The sequence below is a fragment of the Mesoplodon mirus genome (genome assembly GCF_964341445.2).
Source record: "Mesoplodon mirus genome assembly, chromosome: 14".
Lineage (NCBI taxonomy): Eukaryota > Metazoa > Chordata > Mammalia > Artiodactyla > Ziphiidae > Mesoplodon > Mesoplodon mirus.
The window spans coordinates 37,520,570-37,539,493 of NC_138990.1; the positions used below are offsets into that span (position 1 = coordinate 37,520,570).

General features: G+C 35.7%; 1 protein-coding gene across 2 annotated transcripts in view; it reads right to left on the reverse strand.

The window, feature by feature from the left end:
• The window catches only part of SMC6 (structural maintenance of chromosomes 6), a 70,181-nt gene that overhangs the window by 32,040 nt on the left and 19,217 nt on the right, over positions 1 to 18,924 (reverse strand). For both annotated transcript variants that reach the window (XM_082643105.1, XM_082643106.1), the window contains 11 exons: positions 17,938 to 18,074; positions 17,227 to 17,288; positions 14,050 to 14,130; positions 12,767 to 12,868; positions 9,027 to 9,146; positions 8,826 to 8,924; positions 5,508 to 5,654; positions 5,161 to 5,249; positions 4,818 to 4,982; positions 4,227 to 4,405; positions 2,880 to 3,084 (listed from right to left, as the gene is read on the reverse strand). In XM_082643105.1, coding sequence (XP_082499231.1) covers positions 2,880 to 3,084; positions 4,227 to 4,405; positions 4,818 to 4,982; positions 5,161 to 5,249; positions 5,508 to 5,654; positions 8,826 to 8,924; positions 9,027 to 9,146; positions 12,767 to 12,868; positions 14,050 to 14,130; positions 17,227 to 17,288; positions 17,938 to 18,074 — 1,386 coding nt within the window. The remainder of the gene's footprint in view (positions 1 to 2,879; positions 3,085 to 4,226; positions 4,406 to 4,817; positions 4,983 to 5,160; positions 5,250 to 5,507; positions 5,655 to 8,825; positions 8,925 to 9,026; positions 9,147 to 12,766; positions 12,869 to 14,049; positions 14,131 to 17,226; positions 17,289 to 17,937; positions 18,075 to 18,924) is intronic.

Below are 18,924 nucleotides of genomic sequence, written 5' to 3' on the forward strand. Positions count from 1 at the left end.
TATCATACCAACATAAAAGTCATTTAATTAAAACACACTGGGAAAAGGCAATGGCATTCTTACTGCTTTCTTAGTTCTAAAATTCCAAAACAAAGAAATATCTTTGCATATATATGTTTTCCACTTATTCATTCATTAATTCAACATGTATTTACTGAGCACCTACTATGTGCAAGATGCTGTTCAGAGGATAAGGAGATAGCAGTTAACAAAACAGACTAGATCCTTCTCCCCATGGAGCTTACATTCTACTGAAGGGAGCCAGAAAAATCAAGAAGAAGTGGTATACTGTGCTTTTTCCCACAGAAACAGTCAGGAAGAGCCTCACCAAGGTGTCAACAGGCAGACAGCTGAGGAAATGGGAGTTACATGAGCATACTGAAGAAGAGCATTTTGTGCCCAGGGAGCAGCATTTGCAAAGGCCCTACGAGGGCTGTTGGAGAAGCCGGGAGGCCAGTGTGCTGTGGTGGATGAGAGTGCTGGGAGTGCTACTGGACACAAGGACAGGAGAGATGGCAAGAGGACGGGTCGTGTGGGCCTGAGAGGTCGCAGTTAGGCCTAAAGAGGATGAGAACGTACAGGACGACTTGAGCAGAGGAATGACATGGTCTGACTCTACTCTGGCTGTGATATTGAGAGTATGGATGGAAGGGAACCAGAAGCAAAACTCACTTGAGATATGATAATGGCGTGAACCAGGGTGGCACTGCAGAAGTGTTTAGATCCTGGATACATTTATAAAGTATAGCTAGTAGGACGTGGGATGGCAGAAAGAAGTCAAGGATGACTGAGGTTTTGGCTTGAGCAACTGAAAAATGGAGATGGGGATGACTATAGGAAGAGCAGTTTTTAGGGTGGATCTCAGGAGTTTGGCTTTTAGATATGTTAAGTTTCAAATGTCTTTTGGACATGAAAGTGGAAAATATAAATTGAATGTATTATATTCTGGAGTTCAGAGGAAAGAGCCCAGCTAGAAACATAATGTGGTGATCATCAGTGTATGGACTATATTTAAAGCCATGAAACTGGATGAGTTCACCCAGGAAGTAAGTGCTGGGAGTAGGTGCACATGGAGAAGAGGTCTGGAACACTGATACTGGAGGTTCCCAAGTGAGGAGAAATAAGCAGAAGACATTAGAAAAGAATACCTAGAGATTTGGGAAAACAAGAAGAGTGACATCCTAGGGACCAAGTAAAAAAAAGTGTTTCAGGAAGAATTAAACGATCAACTGAATCAAATACTGCTGGTAGGTCAAGTCAGCGGGTAGGAAGGAAGGTCGACAGGACCAAGCCACGCAAGGCTTACTGGCGCCTGGACCAGAGCTGCTCTGGTACATGATGAAGCTATAAAAACTTGACTGGAGTAGGTTCAAGAAAGAAGGGGAAGAGAGAAATTAGTGACACAAACAACTCTTCTGAGAAGTTTTTCCTGTTAAAAAGAGGCAGAGAAATAGGATAGTAACCTTAGGACAGAGTTCAAGTGGAAGTAAAAACAAAGATAGGAAAGAACAGGGGGTGGGCGCTCTAGAAACATCAAGCAGTGTCAATGAAACAACGCAGGGAGTGAGGGGAAAGGGGATAGGGAGCCCGAGTCTAAGAGGGAGGGGATGTGGGAGGGGATGGTGGTGAAACATAGGCTCTGGCCAGTCCACTGAAAGCACAGGATTCTATGCTAGGAAGGAGCAAGTATTTTGGAGCAGGCACATGCCACTGCTAGACAGGGCTGCTCCCACCAGCTTGCTCTAAAGCACCCAGTCACAACCACCCCTTCCTTTTGCTCTACTTCCCTGGGATGCACTTCATATTTAGTTTATATCACAATTAGTTGCCCGCTGAGAGATGCTGTAAAATCAGTCGAGGAAAACTAAAAGTAGGAAGGAATAGTAGCAATAATGTGTCAGTGATGAGACAAGGAAAGGACAAGTATGGAATAGGCTCACTAAACAACATAATGTAGAAAGCCTAAAGAGGACGAGAGGGACAAAGGAAAAACCACGCATCAATTCTAGGTGAGCACGGGGAGCCTCACTGGTAAGAGGAATTATAGGACAAAATGATTTGATGATCCTAATTAAGCTTAGAAGAAAGCTTTAATAAAAACGTGATTTCTAAAACCAAGTAAAAGGAAAAATACCACAATCAAATTAAACACAGAAAAAACATGCTTAAAATGAAGGGCATTTTAAATGTTTCCAAATATAAGGCAATTGAAAAAAGCAAAAATTGGATTTATAAGAAAAAGTGGAGTGGGAGAGATAAATTTTAAAACAATCTGTTAATAGGAATATAAATATATAGGAATATATATATATAGGAATATATATACACATAGGAATATATATACAGGGATATATAGAGAGGACTATATATATGTAGGAATACACACACACACATACACGTATATCTTTAAAAGTAAAGTGATTAGCGAGCCAGCGGCTAACAAAGAAGGCAGTTTGGGTATGGTGCCCTTGAGGTTTGTTAGGGTCATTAAAGAAAACAATCACAGCTCTTTATGGAATCTGTAAACCACCTAGAGTTGAACTGTGAGTAATGAGTGCCAAAGTTCTTCTGTACACCCTCCCTCTTAACGTGGCCAGGTCTGCACCATTTCCCTCTTCAGTACAATTTCTAAGCCACACAACATCTACTTCCCAGTATGTCTCCCAAAACAGATCTCATGTAAGGACCTCAAAGGCAGGGAGTATCTCTCATTTATCTATGTATCTCCAATGCCTAAGATTCAAATTAAAGACGTGGCTTGATGGAATTTTACAAATCAGTAGTGTAGGTATGGTTAACATTAAAAATGTTTTAACTCTTTCTGAGCTTGCACGTAACTAAGCAAAACCAGAAACAGTATTTAATTACTGATGCCTTACCTGTGTCTTACATCATACACCTCATTCCGAAACTCAGAAACTATTATCTGTGGCCGTGACGTCCCTGGTGAGTAAAACCTTTTCATCAGTGCCTGAAGCACTCTTTCATCAGCATGATTATGACAACAATAGGCTTGCAGAAGTCCTTTTAAGCAAGATTCAATAGCCAAAGCAAGCTCAGGGTCCCGAAGATGAATGCAAGCTCCTAAAAGTGAGAGAAAATTATTAAAAAGCCCATAAATACTTGAAATATTAATGTAACTATCTTTATAATAGTTCATAAATGACTTTAAAATATTTTCATATGAAGCAATTTAAATGATATTATAGATCTTATTTTAACCAAATGGGAAATACCCCATCCCACTGGATACACTGGGGAGAAAACCCACCAAATCCTGTAAAAAGCTGTCTCACTCTAATGTAAATCAACAGTATTTCTCCTATGTGTATGTATGTATATATATATATATATATATATATATATATATATATATTATATATATATATATATATAATATATATATATATAATACTCTTCCAGCCTCTGAATGGTGTTTTGAAAATCAAGCCAAAAGGGTTATAGACTGTTCACTATTTTCTGTAAAACTGATTAATATTGAAATTTTAGATTTAGAGAAGGAAAAAAATACCTCATCTATTGAAATGGATCCTGGTATAGAGGTACATATCATTTAAATGAAGAGACATTACTACAATACTTAATACAGTACATAATCCTGTATTTATACAGTACTTTACTAAAAAAGTATATTTATATTTATAGCATCATTTTCACCTAATGATGTACAGAATTAGAGATAACTCCTCAGAACTCAATTGATTTTTTTTTCTCGTGTATATATGAGGATAACTAAATAACCTCAGGCTTATAGTTGAAAGAGGACTTAGAAGTAATATTGTCCAAACCTAAATAGAAACTTAAAAAGACAAGTCATTTTATCAAGTTTTACACAAAACTCAGGTGATTGGCCTTTTAACTATATCTTGATATCACTGAATTTTCCTACTAATCAATTACATGCAAATTAGTTCATTGATTTATTCATTCAAAAAAAAACCAAAAGCAGATTATTCAACTCTATAATTACTTTTCCTTTTCCTAAGTTCTCTTTCTTTTGGCTTTTTTATGCTTAAAATATACAAAAGGAAAGTTACAAAGTTTAAAGTGATTTTATCATTATTTCTTAAAATATGTACAAAGTCTACATATAACTACACGGTTCTTCGATAACAGCGTTTAAAATTATATTCAACAGACTCCTTCCAGAAAATAAAAATGTACTTCTAATTTTTATTATATACTGACTAATTGGTGACAAATACCTAAAGGGCCTACAGGTTTATAGGTAAAATGCCTCCGTCTGTAAGCATCATCTATGGCTTCCAGAAGAGCTGGAACATGAGGGCCAAATCTTTTCAGTCGATCAGTTTTACTATCTTTCAATTCTTTCAGTTGCCTCTGATTATAGTTCAGTGTATTCTTCACATCTAACTCTTCTCTCCTACAAAAATACAAGTGGAAAAACAAAACAGATATGTGATACAGTTAAATAGAAATACTCAGTCTTTTCCCCTAATACCTGCATACCAGTGAATGACACAGCTGCCCTAAAAACTAAAAGCGGATTTCTTCACTTGAAAACAACTGTGCTACCAGGAAAAAACAGTCAGAAGACCTCAAAACTTAGCATGGAAAAAAAAAAAAATGCAATCGTGACGAGGACTAGAAATCCCAGAAACTGTCCAATTCTACAAGTTTAAGAAGTCTTATTAGGAAAGTGATTTTAAAAGATACTTTATTATGAGGAAGAAGAAGAACAACAACAACAAAAACATGTATTCTCTTTTCATATAAAGAGGAAAACTAGATGATTTTCAAATAATTGAAAAAAGTATAAGAATGTGGACACTTACTTAATTCTGGTATGTTCTTCTTTGTCCTTTTCTATGGCTTGCTGAAATTGTTCGATCTCTTGATTGACTGAACTTTCTTGATCCTGTAAGACCTTTACTTTTTCTTTTAAGCAAGATATTTTTTTTTGCCTTTCCAACCGTTCAGGTTCCAAAGACTGATCAGCACTAATGGTAAATAATACAAAGTGGAAAATGTTCAATGAAAAACCTAACATTGAAAAAACATAAAGCAATGTGATAAAATTCCTTTAGCAATAATACAGAAAATAAAATATTCTATTTCACCTGGATTACGTTATTACAAAATGAGATAACTATGAAAATTGTAAAGTAACTATCTTACCTTTTTCTCAGTTCTTCAATTCTTTTGCAGAGCTGCTCATCATCTTTCTTTAATGCTCTATACTCGTTTAGGGAATGGTTGTATAAAACCTAAAAAAAATTAGACATTCTTTGGTAAAATGAAAAAACAAACACCCCATTCAAGACCACTTTTGCCAAATCGTCAAATCAGAGGTTGAATATATGCAGAAATATATTTTTAAAACAACATACATATATGGCCATATGAAATCATTACATTTTTTAAAGTCTGAAAGCAACACAATTACAAAAACCTCTACTTTTAAAAATAAATGAACAGTATTTATAGTTGATATGCAATTTTTAATACTGGAAAATTTCTCTCACCTCAGCTTCATTATAGGCCCTTTTCTTAGAAGTAAGATCTGCTTTCAATGCCATACATTCTGGTGCTCGTGCATTTGTCTCTTGACTAATCTTTTCTAGTTTATCTTGAATATCCTTGTATTTTTTTTCTGCTTCATTAAGTTTGACCTTTAAGAAAATAACATTGTTGGAGTATATTTTATTTTTCTCCAATAAACAGAAAAAATAAAAAAATAATTATATATGGTTCACATTTCAAATAAACTTAATTTTGCTCTAACTAAACTCGAGACATTAATTAGGTAAACAAACATAATTATATAAAGTGTTAAATAGGTATTTTTTTAATGGAAATATTGTTGATTTGCAATATTATGTTAGTTTCAGGTGTATAGCAAAGTGATTCAGTTATACATATACATAGATATATATAGATAGGTACATATCTATCTATCTATTCTTTTTCAGATTCTTTTCCATTATAGGTTAGTACAAGATATTGAATATAGGTTCCCTGTACTATACAGTAAGCCCTTGTTGTTTATTTTATATCTAGTGGTATGTATACATTAATCCCATACTCCTAATTTACCCTTCACCCCTTGCCCCTTTGGTAACCATAAATTTGCCTTCTATGTCTGTGAGGCTGTTTCTGTTTTGTTAATAAGTTCATTTGTATCACTTTTTAGATTCCACATATAAGTGATATCATGTAATATTTGTCTTTCTCTGTCTGACTTACTTCACTTAGTACGATAATCTCTAGGTCCACCGATGTTGCTGCAAATGGCAGTATCTCATTATTTTTTATGGCAGAGTAATATTCCTGTGTGTGTGTGTGTGTGTGTGTGTGTGTACCACATCTTCTTTATCCATTCATCTGTTGATAGACACTTAGGCTGCTTCCATGTCTTGGCTATTATAAATAGTGCTGCTATGAACACTGAGGTGCATGTATCTTTTTTAATTAGAGTTTTCATCTTTTTTGGATATATGCCTAGGAATGGGATTGCTGGGTCATATGGTAACTCTACTTTTAGTTTTTTAAGGAACCTCCATACTGTTCTCCATAGTGGCTGCACCAATTTACATTCCCACCAACAGTGCAGGAGGGTTCCCTTTTCTCCACACCTTCTCCAGCATCTATTATTTGTAGACTTTTTGAGGATGGCCATTCTGACTGGTGTGAGGCGATACCTCACTGTAGTTTTGATTTGCATTTCTCGAATAATTTGAAATGCTAACATATATTTTAATTCCACATCTAGCTTTCCAATAAATGTGCTATATTCTGGGGATGCAAAGATATAGTAACAACTGTCTTCAAGTAACACAATTAAAGGGAGACGGACACAATTTAGCAGAGGAACAAACATGAAAATAGATCATGCAGTTTGGATGCAATAATGCTTAAGTAGGGTATGTATATTTGTAATTGTGAAAGCACGAGGAAGAATTCATAGGTCTGTCAGAAAGAGTTAGGAATGCCTTCAAAGAAGCATGTGAGCTGAAATTTGGAAGATTAATCAAAATGTACCAGGAAAAAAGCTAGGGAAAGGTGTTACGGGGAGTTGGAAAAGCATGTGGAAAGGCATTAAAACCATTTTAGGAATTAAAATTATTTCTGGAGCTTGAACTGAGGGGGTAGTGGTGGGAGATGAGATGAAGGGTGGGAGGGCTTTGAACTCCATGATCAGCTTTTACAACTGAATCCTCTAAGTAACAGGGAAACAAGATACGGAACTATATGTAAATCTATACGTACAATCACTTTGGAAGCTCATGGAAGGCAAGGGAAAGGGAAAAATTAAAGGAAATGATGTCAGTCAGAAGTTAATGTAATGTTCTGGGACAAAAATAATTAGGGACCAAAATGTCACACTGAAAATAGGAATAGATTAGAAGGGACAAATATGAGAACTATTTGGATCAGAGATCAGCAAATTTTTTCTAGAAAGAGCCCGATAGTGTATACTTCAGGGTTTGTGGGCTATAAAGTCTCTGTCACAGCTATTCAACTAGAAATGCTAAGTTTGAAGTGTCTGGAACATGTAGGTAAAGATGGGAAGACAAATATTTGAACCAAGGGCTCAGGATAAAAGTTTGATTAGGAGATACAGATTAGGGAATTGTCAATATGTAGGCTATTTAGGAAACATTATATAGAATGGTAGTGTAGTTCTGTTATTAAGACATCAGTAGTATAATCTCTATGTTTTTTATAAAAATTGAAGTTGGTCTAGGTGTTATACAAGCTAAATATAATTCATCTATCTTCAGTTTAAATTAGGTTAATACAAGTTTAAAGTCTGCTTTAGACACTATTTCTTCAGAAACCTTCCCTTCAATAGTTATTCTATAATCAATAAACAAGCATATACTATGTGAAAGGTTTTATGTAAGACATGGTAGGAAGGATATAAATATTAGATAGTCCAAACCCTCCAGAAATTTACCAGTTACTACATAGCATGGCCAAATACTTAAGTAGAGCAAATAGCCACAGAACTAAATATCATCCAACCTCAAGATTTTCCTTTCCCCACTTGAAAAAAAAAATGAGTGTTTATTACTAAGACTGGATTTCACTTTTAGACTGGGGAATATCTAAAGAGGAAAGCAACAAGGTCTTCCCCTATGACAAGCTAAGAAATGAAGCTGAGAAGAATTGAATGAAAATTTCAGAATATTCTCTCAGATATGAAAATCTAAGGTGAGAGAGGTGGATGGGGTTGAATTTCCATTTACTACCTGAAGAGGGAATAAGAAATTCAGCCCAGAGATCACTAAGTAAATGTACTGTCTTCACCATTTCTGTTACTTTTACACATTCATCTATTACCTTTCACGGATTAATGTTATAACCCTTAAAAGGAAAAAGACTGACCTGCTTATTATCTTAGGGGTAGACAGGAAAAAGTAAGGTGGGAAAGATTACACCCTGTACTACAACTAAGCCTGGGAGCCAGAAGCTCGTAAGCTAAGTAGAACAAAATACTAAGATGTAAGTCAGTCACACTGAGTACACCAGGGCTCCTATAAGGAAATAAAAGGCTAGGAGATCTACTTCCAGCACGACGGCAGAGAAATTCCACAGTGGTGGCTGTACAACCCTGGAATATACAAAAAAAACACTGAACTGTAAATTTTAAATGGGTGGATTGTATGGTATATGAATCATATCTTAATAAAGCTGTTAACAAGAGAATGGCAAGGTAAATATAAAGAGCAGGTCTGCTCTGTGGTACAAAGGTCCATGTGGAAACCCTCAACAGAAAATTACTCCCTTTATTTACCCCTCAACCAACTTCTACCTTTGTATAAAAAAAATATAATTACCTGCTGTTCTTCCATTTTCCTCTCAAGTCTAGCAGCACGATCTTCTCCAATTTTAATGTTATCTCTGATAGCATTCAGTTGTTTTTCAATTTCATTGACCTAAAAAGAAATTATATAGCAAGTCACATATAAGACTAACTACAACCAAGTATATTCTGTATCTTACAAATATGTGTGAATAGGTAATTAAGTGAAAATTACCACTGCCCAAGCCATTTCATGTTTCAAGCATTCCAGATTGGTCTTCATTGTACTTAAGCCAGCAATACTTTGAAAACGTTCTTCTTTCTCCAAACACTGGCGCTTTAGTTCAGTAAGTCGCTTAAAAAAAGAAAAAAGAATATATTTCTTAACAACATTGAAGAGACAAGACTTTCTGCAAATGTATTTCATTTGAATACTGCATAAACAAGTACTGAAAAAGATGTGCTAGGAAATGACTTCTTTAATTAAAGCAAAAATAAAAAATATTTTTGGTTCTTTGGTATACTTTTACTAAGTACAATCATTTTGTTAATTTCTGCACTATAAAAATGACCAGATACTCTTCAAATGAAGAAGAGCAAAGGAATAAAAGTTTCAAGACCACACAAGTATAGACAAAACTCAGTTTCTATCAGTTCCCTACCTGATAGACAGACGGGACTGTTCTCCTGGGCGAAGTATACCCAGGATCCATTCCAATGATAATGGAAGGCTCAAAAGGAATTTATTTCTAAAAATCAAATGTTACATTTTTTCTTATCCAAGCTTTCTCTTAATAATTAATCAATAAAGCAAAAACTATAGTGACGTATGAACAGCTTCTAAAGCTGCACACCTGGGTAGACAGCCTCTCCTCTTCATTCATGGTTTCCATGTTCAACTAAGGTCTTCACTATGGATCTTAGTGTGTTTCCCTATCCAAGTCACTTTCCCATTCTTCAGGATTATTTCAATCCATCATCACTCTTCAAACCTCATGATAACTGCCACCCTAATCCCTTACTCCTTCTCCCTGATGCCTATTTCACAGAATTCAGAAGCTATCAGAAAGAAACCGTCTCCAGTGTTCAACAACCTTATATATAAACCTAAAGCAGTCTTTTCCTCCTGCTAAAACGGAAGAGGTGGCTTCATTATACTTAAGTCCAGTCCCTATCTCTTACTTAGATCCTACTCACTCCCCTTCTGCCTTCTCAAGAGGTCTAAATTAGTTGATTTTTCATCCCATCTTTTTCATCTTTTTTCCACTTAATCCTCCTCACTGACTCCTTTCCATGATCACATTTAAAACTTTACTTACTTATCTTTCCAATTTACAAACAAAACCACCAATATCCACCCCTGGATGCCACCTCTTCCTCTAAAAGCTGTTTTCCCTTTCCATCCAAGTTTCATGAAAATTATCTCTAGCTCTTCAGTTCTCTCTCTGGTTTTCAGCCCCACAAATCTGGCTTCTGTTTTCACCACTACCCTACATGTCCACAGAACATTGGCCCAAACCATTTCAAAGCTCTTCTCTACACTACCACTGCCACTACCCTAACTTACATCCTTATCATCTGTTTGAACAACGGTAATACCTTCCTTATTGATCTGTTTATTCTTTCCTTACAGCAGTTCACTCTCTTCTGCAGTAGAGTGATCTACTGAAAATATACATTTAATCAAGCCATCCACTTCCATATGTTGTACTGCCCTTAAGTTTTACAAGGTCTTCCACAATCTGGCCTCTTAACTCTCATGCTCGTGTTCTCCACTTTAGACAATGTAGAATTCTTTCAGCTGTTTAAAACCACCACGTGATCTCTTGCCCAAGACTCCATTCATGCTTATTTCTTGGAACACACTTCCTCACTCTCACCATCCTTTGCCTGGTATTATTCACCCTTCAGTTCTTACCTTAGATATTACTTACTTAACAACTATACCTCTCCCACTGCCCCTGCCTTGTCCCTAAACCCTGTTGCCAGTATCCTATTAAGTGCTTTTGCACAAACTAATCTTTAACTCCTTTAGTAGTGCTCACCATAGTCAATTATCTACCATCTGCTTTCTGCTGAATAGTTAGGTGTATGACCCCAAGAATCCTGCTATGTATTTGCCATTATATGGTCACGGCCAAAGCACAATGCTAGCAGGCACATGGTAGGAACTTAATATTTGATGGCTGAATGACTTCCAGTTTCTAATCTTCACATTCTATTTCTTTTTTTGACTTGTTCATTTGTATGTCCCACTGTAGCCTTTTTTGTTGGCTTGGGGTTTTTTTGTTTGTTTTTTAAATTTTTATTGAAGTATTGTTGATTTACAATGTTGTGTTAGGCCACATTCTACTTCTTAAAGATTAAACTATTCAAATCCAGAGCTTATTTTGAGAATACAGTGCATTTAATTAATTAGGAAAAAATTTCCTATGAAGTGCATATTATGCATAAGCAACTCTGATACATGATATAGGGATGCGCTTTTTAAACTTCATAAACAAAGTATCTTCAATCGCTTATGACAAAGTATACCATGAAGAAAGTGGGTATTTAAACACCAAGCTGTTTGAAGCAAACAAATTCCTTCAAAGTCCTGATTTATTGTTTTTAGAATAATAGATATTAGTATATACTATGTACATTTGCTTGAATATACAATATTTCCTTTCCCCAATAATAACACTGACACTCCAATAACACTGATACTCCATTATCAATTCTGTGGTTTATAGTACAACCTTGCACACTATCACATACCCCAGGTTTGAAGAAATAATATGGGGAATAAAAATAAATACACTCATCTTTGCTTTTTCAGTTTTCACTTAATGAACCATACAACTATAAACCCAATTTTAAATATGTATGCCTCAAAGACTTGAAGTAAAAAAGGTCAGTGTATGGGCTTCCCTGGTGGCGCAGTGGTTGAGAGTCCGCCTGCCAATGCAGGGGACACGGGTTCATGCCCCGGTCCGGGAAGATCCCACATACCGTGGAACGGCTAGGCCCGTGAGCCATGGCCGCTGAGCCTGCGCGTCCGGAGCCTGTGCTCCGCAACGGGAGAGGCCACAACAGTGAGAGGCCCGTGTACCGCAAAAAAAAAAAAAAAAGTCAGTGTAACATCTAATAAAGTTGACTTAGGTCAATCATTAATACAATTCTATCTCAAAAGAACATGCTAAAAAGTTGCTGAAAGCAACTGACTGTATAAAACTGACTAAGGGACAAAAGAAAAGGATACAGAATCATACAAAAATTGGTGGGACTCAATGTACTGGATGAACAGCTGAAACATAAGCCTTATAACTCTGAGATCTCTGATTATCAAACAAAGGTTTGCTCTTCAAGAATCAGAAGAAGAAAGTACAAGAACAAACTATAGCAGATGTAAAAACAAACCTAAGTAAAAAAGTCACATTGGCTTGTGTGATTTCAAATTCAAGCACATTCACATGGCTGCCAAGCTGGTGAATACTGATGTGACAGCTGCTACCAAGCTATCAGTGCTTAAAGAATGTTAACATTTTACCAGTGTAATGAAAGAGTTATCTATTGTATATAATGATAAATGCATATTATGTTTAATACCAACTTGAGGCTTGTGCTTATTTTCCCATCAAAAGAAATATAGCTTTTAAACTACTTCCGAGTGGGAATCAGTGATATCTTATTGTGGAACTAAGGGATAAGTATGTTAGATACTGCCCTGTCCTCTACTTTATAGCCTCATAGAAGAATTAAGACATGGACATACCCATTAATATAAAACAAAAAAGTAAAGGCTAATAAATACCCTGAATGTAAAAAAACCACACTTGTTATAGTTGATAGAGTACTATAAAAATGTTATTAGTTTTATATAGATATACATATATAGATATGTAGGTATATAATTTTACAATACCATTTACCCGATAAGTACTATAGGAATTTGACTGATCTCTAAAATAATTGCATTAAGTGTTTACAAACCTCTTCTCCTTGATTTATCTGCTCCTTTGTTCTTTCTTTGGTTTCCATGATGTATGAATAATCTTCCTTCATTTGTTCCAGTTGGGTTGCTTTCATAAAGAACTATAACAACAAGAAAAACACAATTAGGAGTTGGTAAACTTCCATGGGACTATGAAAAAAAGAAGAATTTGGTCTCTAAAAACTTTTAGACCAATTATGTAAAAAGACATTAAAAACATACTTAAGCAAGTAAATACATTGGGTCTCCATTGCTGCACGCGGGCTTTCTCTAATTGTGGAGAGCGGGGGCTACTCTTCGTTGCAGTGTGCAGGTTTCTCATTATGGTGGCTTCTCTTGTTGCAGAGCATGGGCTCTAGGCACACGGACTTCAGTAGTTCTGGCACGCGGGCTCAGTAGTTGTGGCACATGGGCTTAGTTGCTCCGTGGCATGTGGGATCTTCCCGGACCAGGGCTCGAACCCATATCCCCTGCATTGGCAGGTGGATTCTTAACCACTGTGCCACCAGGGATGTCCCAGTATCCTTGATCTTAATGCATCATAATTTTTAGCATAGGGAATACGAAAACCCATTTAAAAGTCACACTGTAAGCTGTAGTAGTAGTCATATATTTTGTTGGCTTTTTAAAAAGTTTTAAATAGGGGCTTCCCTGGTGGCGCAGTGGTTAAGAATCCGCCTGCCAATGCAGGGAACACGGGTTCGAGCCCTGGTCCAGGAAGATCCCACATGCCGCACAGCAACTAAGCCCGTACGCCACAAGTACTGAGCCCGTGTGCCAGAACTACTGAAGCCCACGAGCCTAGAGCCCGTGCTCTGCAACAAGAGAAGCCACTGCAATGAGAAGCCCATGCACCACAACAAAGAGTAGCCCCTCACTCGCCACAACTAGAGAAAGCCCACGTGCAGCAACAAAGACCCAACGCAGCCAAAAATAAATAAATAAATAAATAAATTTTTTAAAAAGTTTAAAATAATCTAATGTTTAAAAGTTATTATGTATGTTTGGGCAATCATTCCCTTGTATTTCCATAAAGATAAATTTTAGAATTCATTCTCTTTCAGAATTAAAGCAAAGAAGTTAAAGCAAGGATTTACCAAAAAAATTATACTTCCATCTTACTTAACAAGTTCCTAAATTAGTCCTACAATATGACTCTAAATAGTGACTTAAAAAAATCCTCGATATTTACTATGTGACCAAGATTAATGTTCAGTATAGATGCTTAATCTATAAATGTATTCTTTTCGGTGAGGTTTATGTTCACTTCGGTGCATCTTACTTTGTATTTGTCTCCCTCATTTTTAGACTGCAAGAACTGCTTGCTCATCTCTTGCGTTAAGACAGAAACTGGATTATCTACCTGAAACAAACAAACAAACAAACGATTATCTTTAAATGTTTCATTTTAATTCCTTAAAGAGAAATGAACTAAAACATCCATTACAAGTGATCTAAGAGAGAAAATATTTCAAAATTTCATTATATTAAAATAAATATCAATAATACAGCCAAAATTAAATATTCTGCCATTACATGAGGGCACAAGCACAAGAACTTTCTAAAGAAGTGTGTTTTTTTAGAAAGCTTTCATTCCTTTCACTGGTTTTGTAGAGTACCACTCCTATGCTACTGGTTAACCATCAGACCACAGAGCTGGAAGAGCTCTAGCATGAGAGTCAGCTGACTCGGGTTCTTATTTGGCTCTGTCTGAACCTCCTATGTAGCCGCAGGCGAGTTAGTTGTTTCCTCCAACTAAAGACAAGAAGTCCAACTCAGTTACTTCTAATCAGAACTATAATGACAAGTATTGTTTATTTTTTGTACAGCAGTTCTTCAGATTTCCTATATCCTGTCATTTCTTCATGAGGATATTGTAAAACAAATGGAAATACTGGGATCATTTCTATCTTTTGAAGAAGTCATTGTAAATAAGCCATTACTTGAATTAAACTACCTCTGGCTAACAAATTAAAGTACAGTTAAAATAACAATATAGTAACAGTTCAAAGTGGAGTTGAAAAAAAAATTTTTTTAATTCAACTTGTTTCAAAAAGATTCAAGTTCATTTCTCATTTACATCTTTGGTGTTAATAACAAAGTAATTTATATGTTAGAAAATAATCTTGTTTATAAAGGTATAGAACATGAAGCACCACTATAAAGGAAAAAAATGCTTAACTCCTTCATTTTACCATCTGTAAAATACTGATTGTACTTTATTTAGTATACCACTGGTGAAAACCTTCCTGTTAAGCAAGATTTTGGGTCTCATCTTCTAAGATGATAAAAAACTTTTATGCAGTTATAAAGAAACCTCTACATATCACCTTTTTCTCATTATATAGGTAGACCAGACGCTGATTGCCACGTATTTTTTTTAACAAGGTCTGGTGGTATCTTAATTTCACACAGTATCTGACTTCTGAAAACTAAGACATAATGCACTAGCTTTAATGACAGACATTTTATCACCAGCTTTGGATTAACAGCTTCACCAAAGTTCATATTCTTTTTTCTACATCCTCTGAAATGGGGTTCCTAGTTTCTATACTACTCCAGAGATTATTTAAAAATCTGGCAGCTTTACCCATCAAGACCCTGGAGTAAGCAAAAGGCAAGCACACACAGGTAAACTTCAGAGAAAAAGTAAGAAGAGGCACAGGGGACAAATATAATCAGGTACTTAAAGACATTAAACACTCTCCTTCCTCCTGGTAATTCTAGGCCAGCACTGTCCAATGGAAATATAATGCAAACCACACATATAATTAAGTTTTCTAGTAGCTACATGAAAAAGATAGAAAGAGACAGGTGAAATTAATTTTAGTATATTTTTAATCTAATATATCTAAAATATTATCATTTTAACATGCAATCAGTATGAAAACTGAGTTATTCCTTTGCATTAAGTCTTCAACCTCCAGTGTGTACTTTATACTAGAGCACATCTCCATTTGGACTACCCACATTTTGAGGGCTCAATATCCATCACACGTGGTTAGTGGTTACTCAGTAAGTATAGCTCTAGACCTTTCGTATTTTGATCAATGAACTTGAACCTTTAGTTAACTGAATTGTACAAGAAGAGGACTAATGGAGTTATAACAATCTTTAACTATTTCAAAAGAAAAGAAACATATTTTATATTCCCCAAGGAAGTGGGAGCTTAGAGAAACTGACTTTATTCTTTTCCCATTAACAACAACTTTCTAATAAATATAGCCACCTACAGACAGAATCAGCAGCCTCAGGCAGAGGTCATTTCCCCACTACTACCCACTCAAGTACCCGCTGAAGGAACATCTGGTGGAGACTGCGCACAGGGTAAGCATGCAGTGTGATACTACACTGGATGCCCTTCGAGACTTTCCCAACACCTGTGAATCCATACGCTCTAACTTTTGGTTTTCCTGATTTTGCTTAACAAATTGACCTGTGTTCTAGTCTCAAATTTATTTGCTGTATCTGCTTTTCTCCAGATTTTACTAATTATTTTTCTGAACCTGTGCTGCCCAGTATGCAAGCTACTAGCCACATGCAGCATTTGACACTTAAGTAAAATACAATAAAACATTTGATTTCTCAGTCACACATTTCAGGTGCTCAAGGAGCTAGTGGCCACCCCATCGGACACCATAATACAGAATATTTGTACCATTACAGGAAGTTTTTCTGGACAACTTGTTCTAAACCAAACTGGGAAAGAGACCCATACTCATAATTATTCTTTTTCCTTGGTGACTACCCTTGGTGTTCTTAATCCTGGAATAAGGCAGGGTGATACTGGATAGAGCATTAGAATGGAAAGGGATGTCTGGATCCCAAGGCAGGCTCAACCAGTACCCACGCCTGGACAACTGTAAGTGCAAGTTTACTTTTGCTGGCTCCCAGTTTCTCACCTTCAAAATAAAGGGTCCAGATTAGATGACCTCCAAAGACAATTCCAGTGCTAATGTTATAGGACTCTATGAGCCCCATTTCCAATTATTCAGTCAAAGTATCTTAGCAGAATGGACTCAAGTCTTGTCTCCTATAGGTATGATGAAATAACTCCAAAATACATAAAGAGATGCTTTCTTTATATGGCTAGAGCAAACTTCCTTTCTACAAACATTTAGCAACTGAGTTTAGGAAACTATGATGCTATTCTGACTTGGACAGCAGAAAGCAAAGAAACTTTATAACATAAATTTTATTAACATAACTTTTGGCACATACTAGTATAGACAAGATATTCTTGTGTGTTCTGTCAAATTAAAGACGTTATATTATATATTGAAGGTTCCTGTTGAATTAGGAAGCCTTAAGGAACTTCACTAACCATAGTTAAATATATTTGTCCTATGGTCAATTTACTTATATGAGGCCATTTAAATTCTTTCCACACCACAAATGAAACCACACAAAAAAGTAACCAGTTGTATTTATTAATCTGAAACGCAAATTTAGCAATTACCTGTATGTTAAAATGATCAAGAATTCCAATCAGTTCTTCTTTCCTAGTGGAAACCACGGCGCCTAGTTATGAGAAACACAAAATGACCAGACTGTTTCTAGGGCAATAGTATGTTTTTTTAAAATGAGCAATTATTTATAAACATAAATGTTAACTAGTTTTCCTGATGTCATCAAGAAAGGTACCAGTGCACATACACACATTTGAATGAACTGGGGTGACACACTTGTTATGACACAAGTATGCAGGAGGCAGAAACACACAAATGCAGTGGCAGGTGCTTCTCTTCTTCCTGTAGCTAAACAATTCCTTTTCCTTCTCATCTGTCTCTTTAGTAACTCTCCACACCCACCTCCTCTTCCTTTATGCCTTTTTCTACCTTTAGCTAACTTTCTCTTTCCACATGTGATAGAAACTATGGGGGTGAAAGGAAGTCTGCAAGTGAGATCAAAATGACTTATCACAGCTTGTTTCAAACAGACCCAAATTCTGCTAATCATGCTTTTGCTGTAGAATGTCCTGAGGTAAAACAACTATGTATGGATATATACGTGTGTGTATACATATATGCAACCAACCAATCCTCTTGCAAGAAAGCAGTTTCAAGAGATGAGAAGTATCCTCTCAATGATACCAGCACAATCACTTAACTCTTTTTAACTGGATGTTTACTAATACTTTATATGAAATAAAGAGAAATTCATAGCAAACCTGTTTCACTTTTCAGTTTATAAGATCGACTTCCATCCATGCTGATGTGCTGTTGCACAATTATAGAGTCACCGTACACACTGGCTCTATAGGCATCGTCCCCTCTGTTCCTTAATGTTATTGAGATATCTGCTGAGCTAAAGCAATAAGGTTAAGCTAAGGCACATGACGGTACAGGGCAATTACAACACTAGGTAACCATAATTTTAAAAACCTCCAAGAAATTTGGCTAATTCATTTGAAAAGCAGCTTTATACCAGCAGTTGATGGCTGACAGGCTACTACAGAATAATGTTAAAGATACCAAGCAACAAAGTTGAGAAGAAGAGAAACTTTATAAAAAATAATTGACTACTTTATCCACAACAGAAATACATTTGCACAAAATCCATTTAAGTTTTGGTTGTTTCACATAATGTAGATAAGTTACACATTTTCCCAACCGCTATGTATAATCAATATTACACTGCCTGACTATGCTAAATTATATGATAAAGCATCATCCTGACAGCAGGCCTCTAAGAAAGATGCAGTAAGAATTAAAGTGAAGTTATATATTTTCTAAGAAAATTAGGATCAAGGGAAACAACTTCAATTCTTCTATTACTTGGCAATTAAAAAAAAGCTTAGTATTTGATATCAAGAGATGTAAACTAAATCTCAAAGCTTCTTAAAGTTTTATTGGTATTACAAAATAAACATTTTTAAAGTTTTAAAGACATCTGAAGCATTTATAGCCATGTATATTTTAACATATTATGGGGGGAGGAATCCATCTTTATTTTTCTACTCTAACTTCTGTTCAAATAAGACTTTGTAGAAAAATTTTTTAAAAATTAATGAAGGGCATTAATAAATACGTACTTATAATTTCCTTAAACATAAAAGCAGATAATACTTTCTCCGGTTAATATAAATATCTGCCAAAAATGCTAAAGTCCTTTAATTGCTTTAATTGGTGATTAAATGATATATTTAACAGAATAA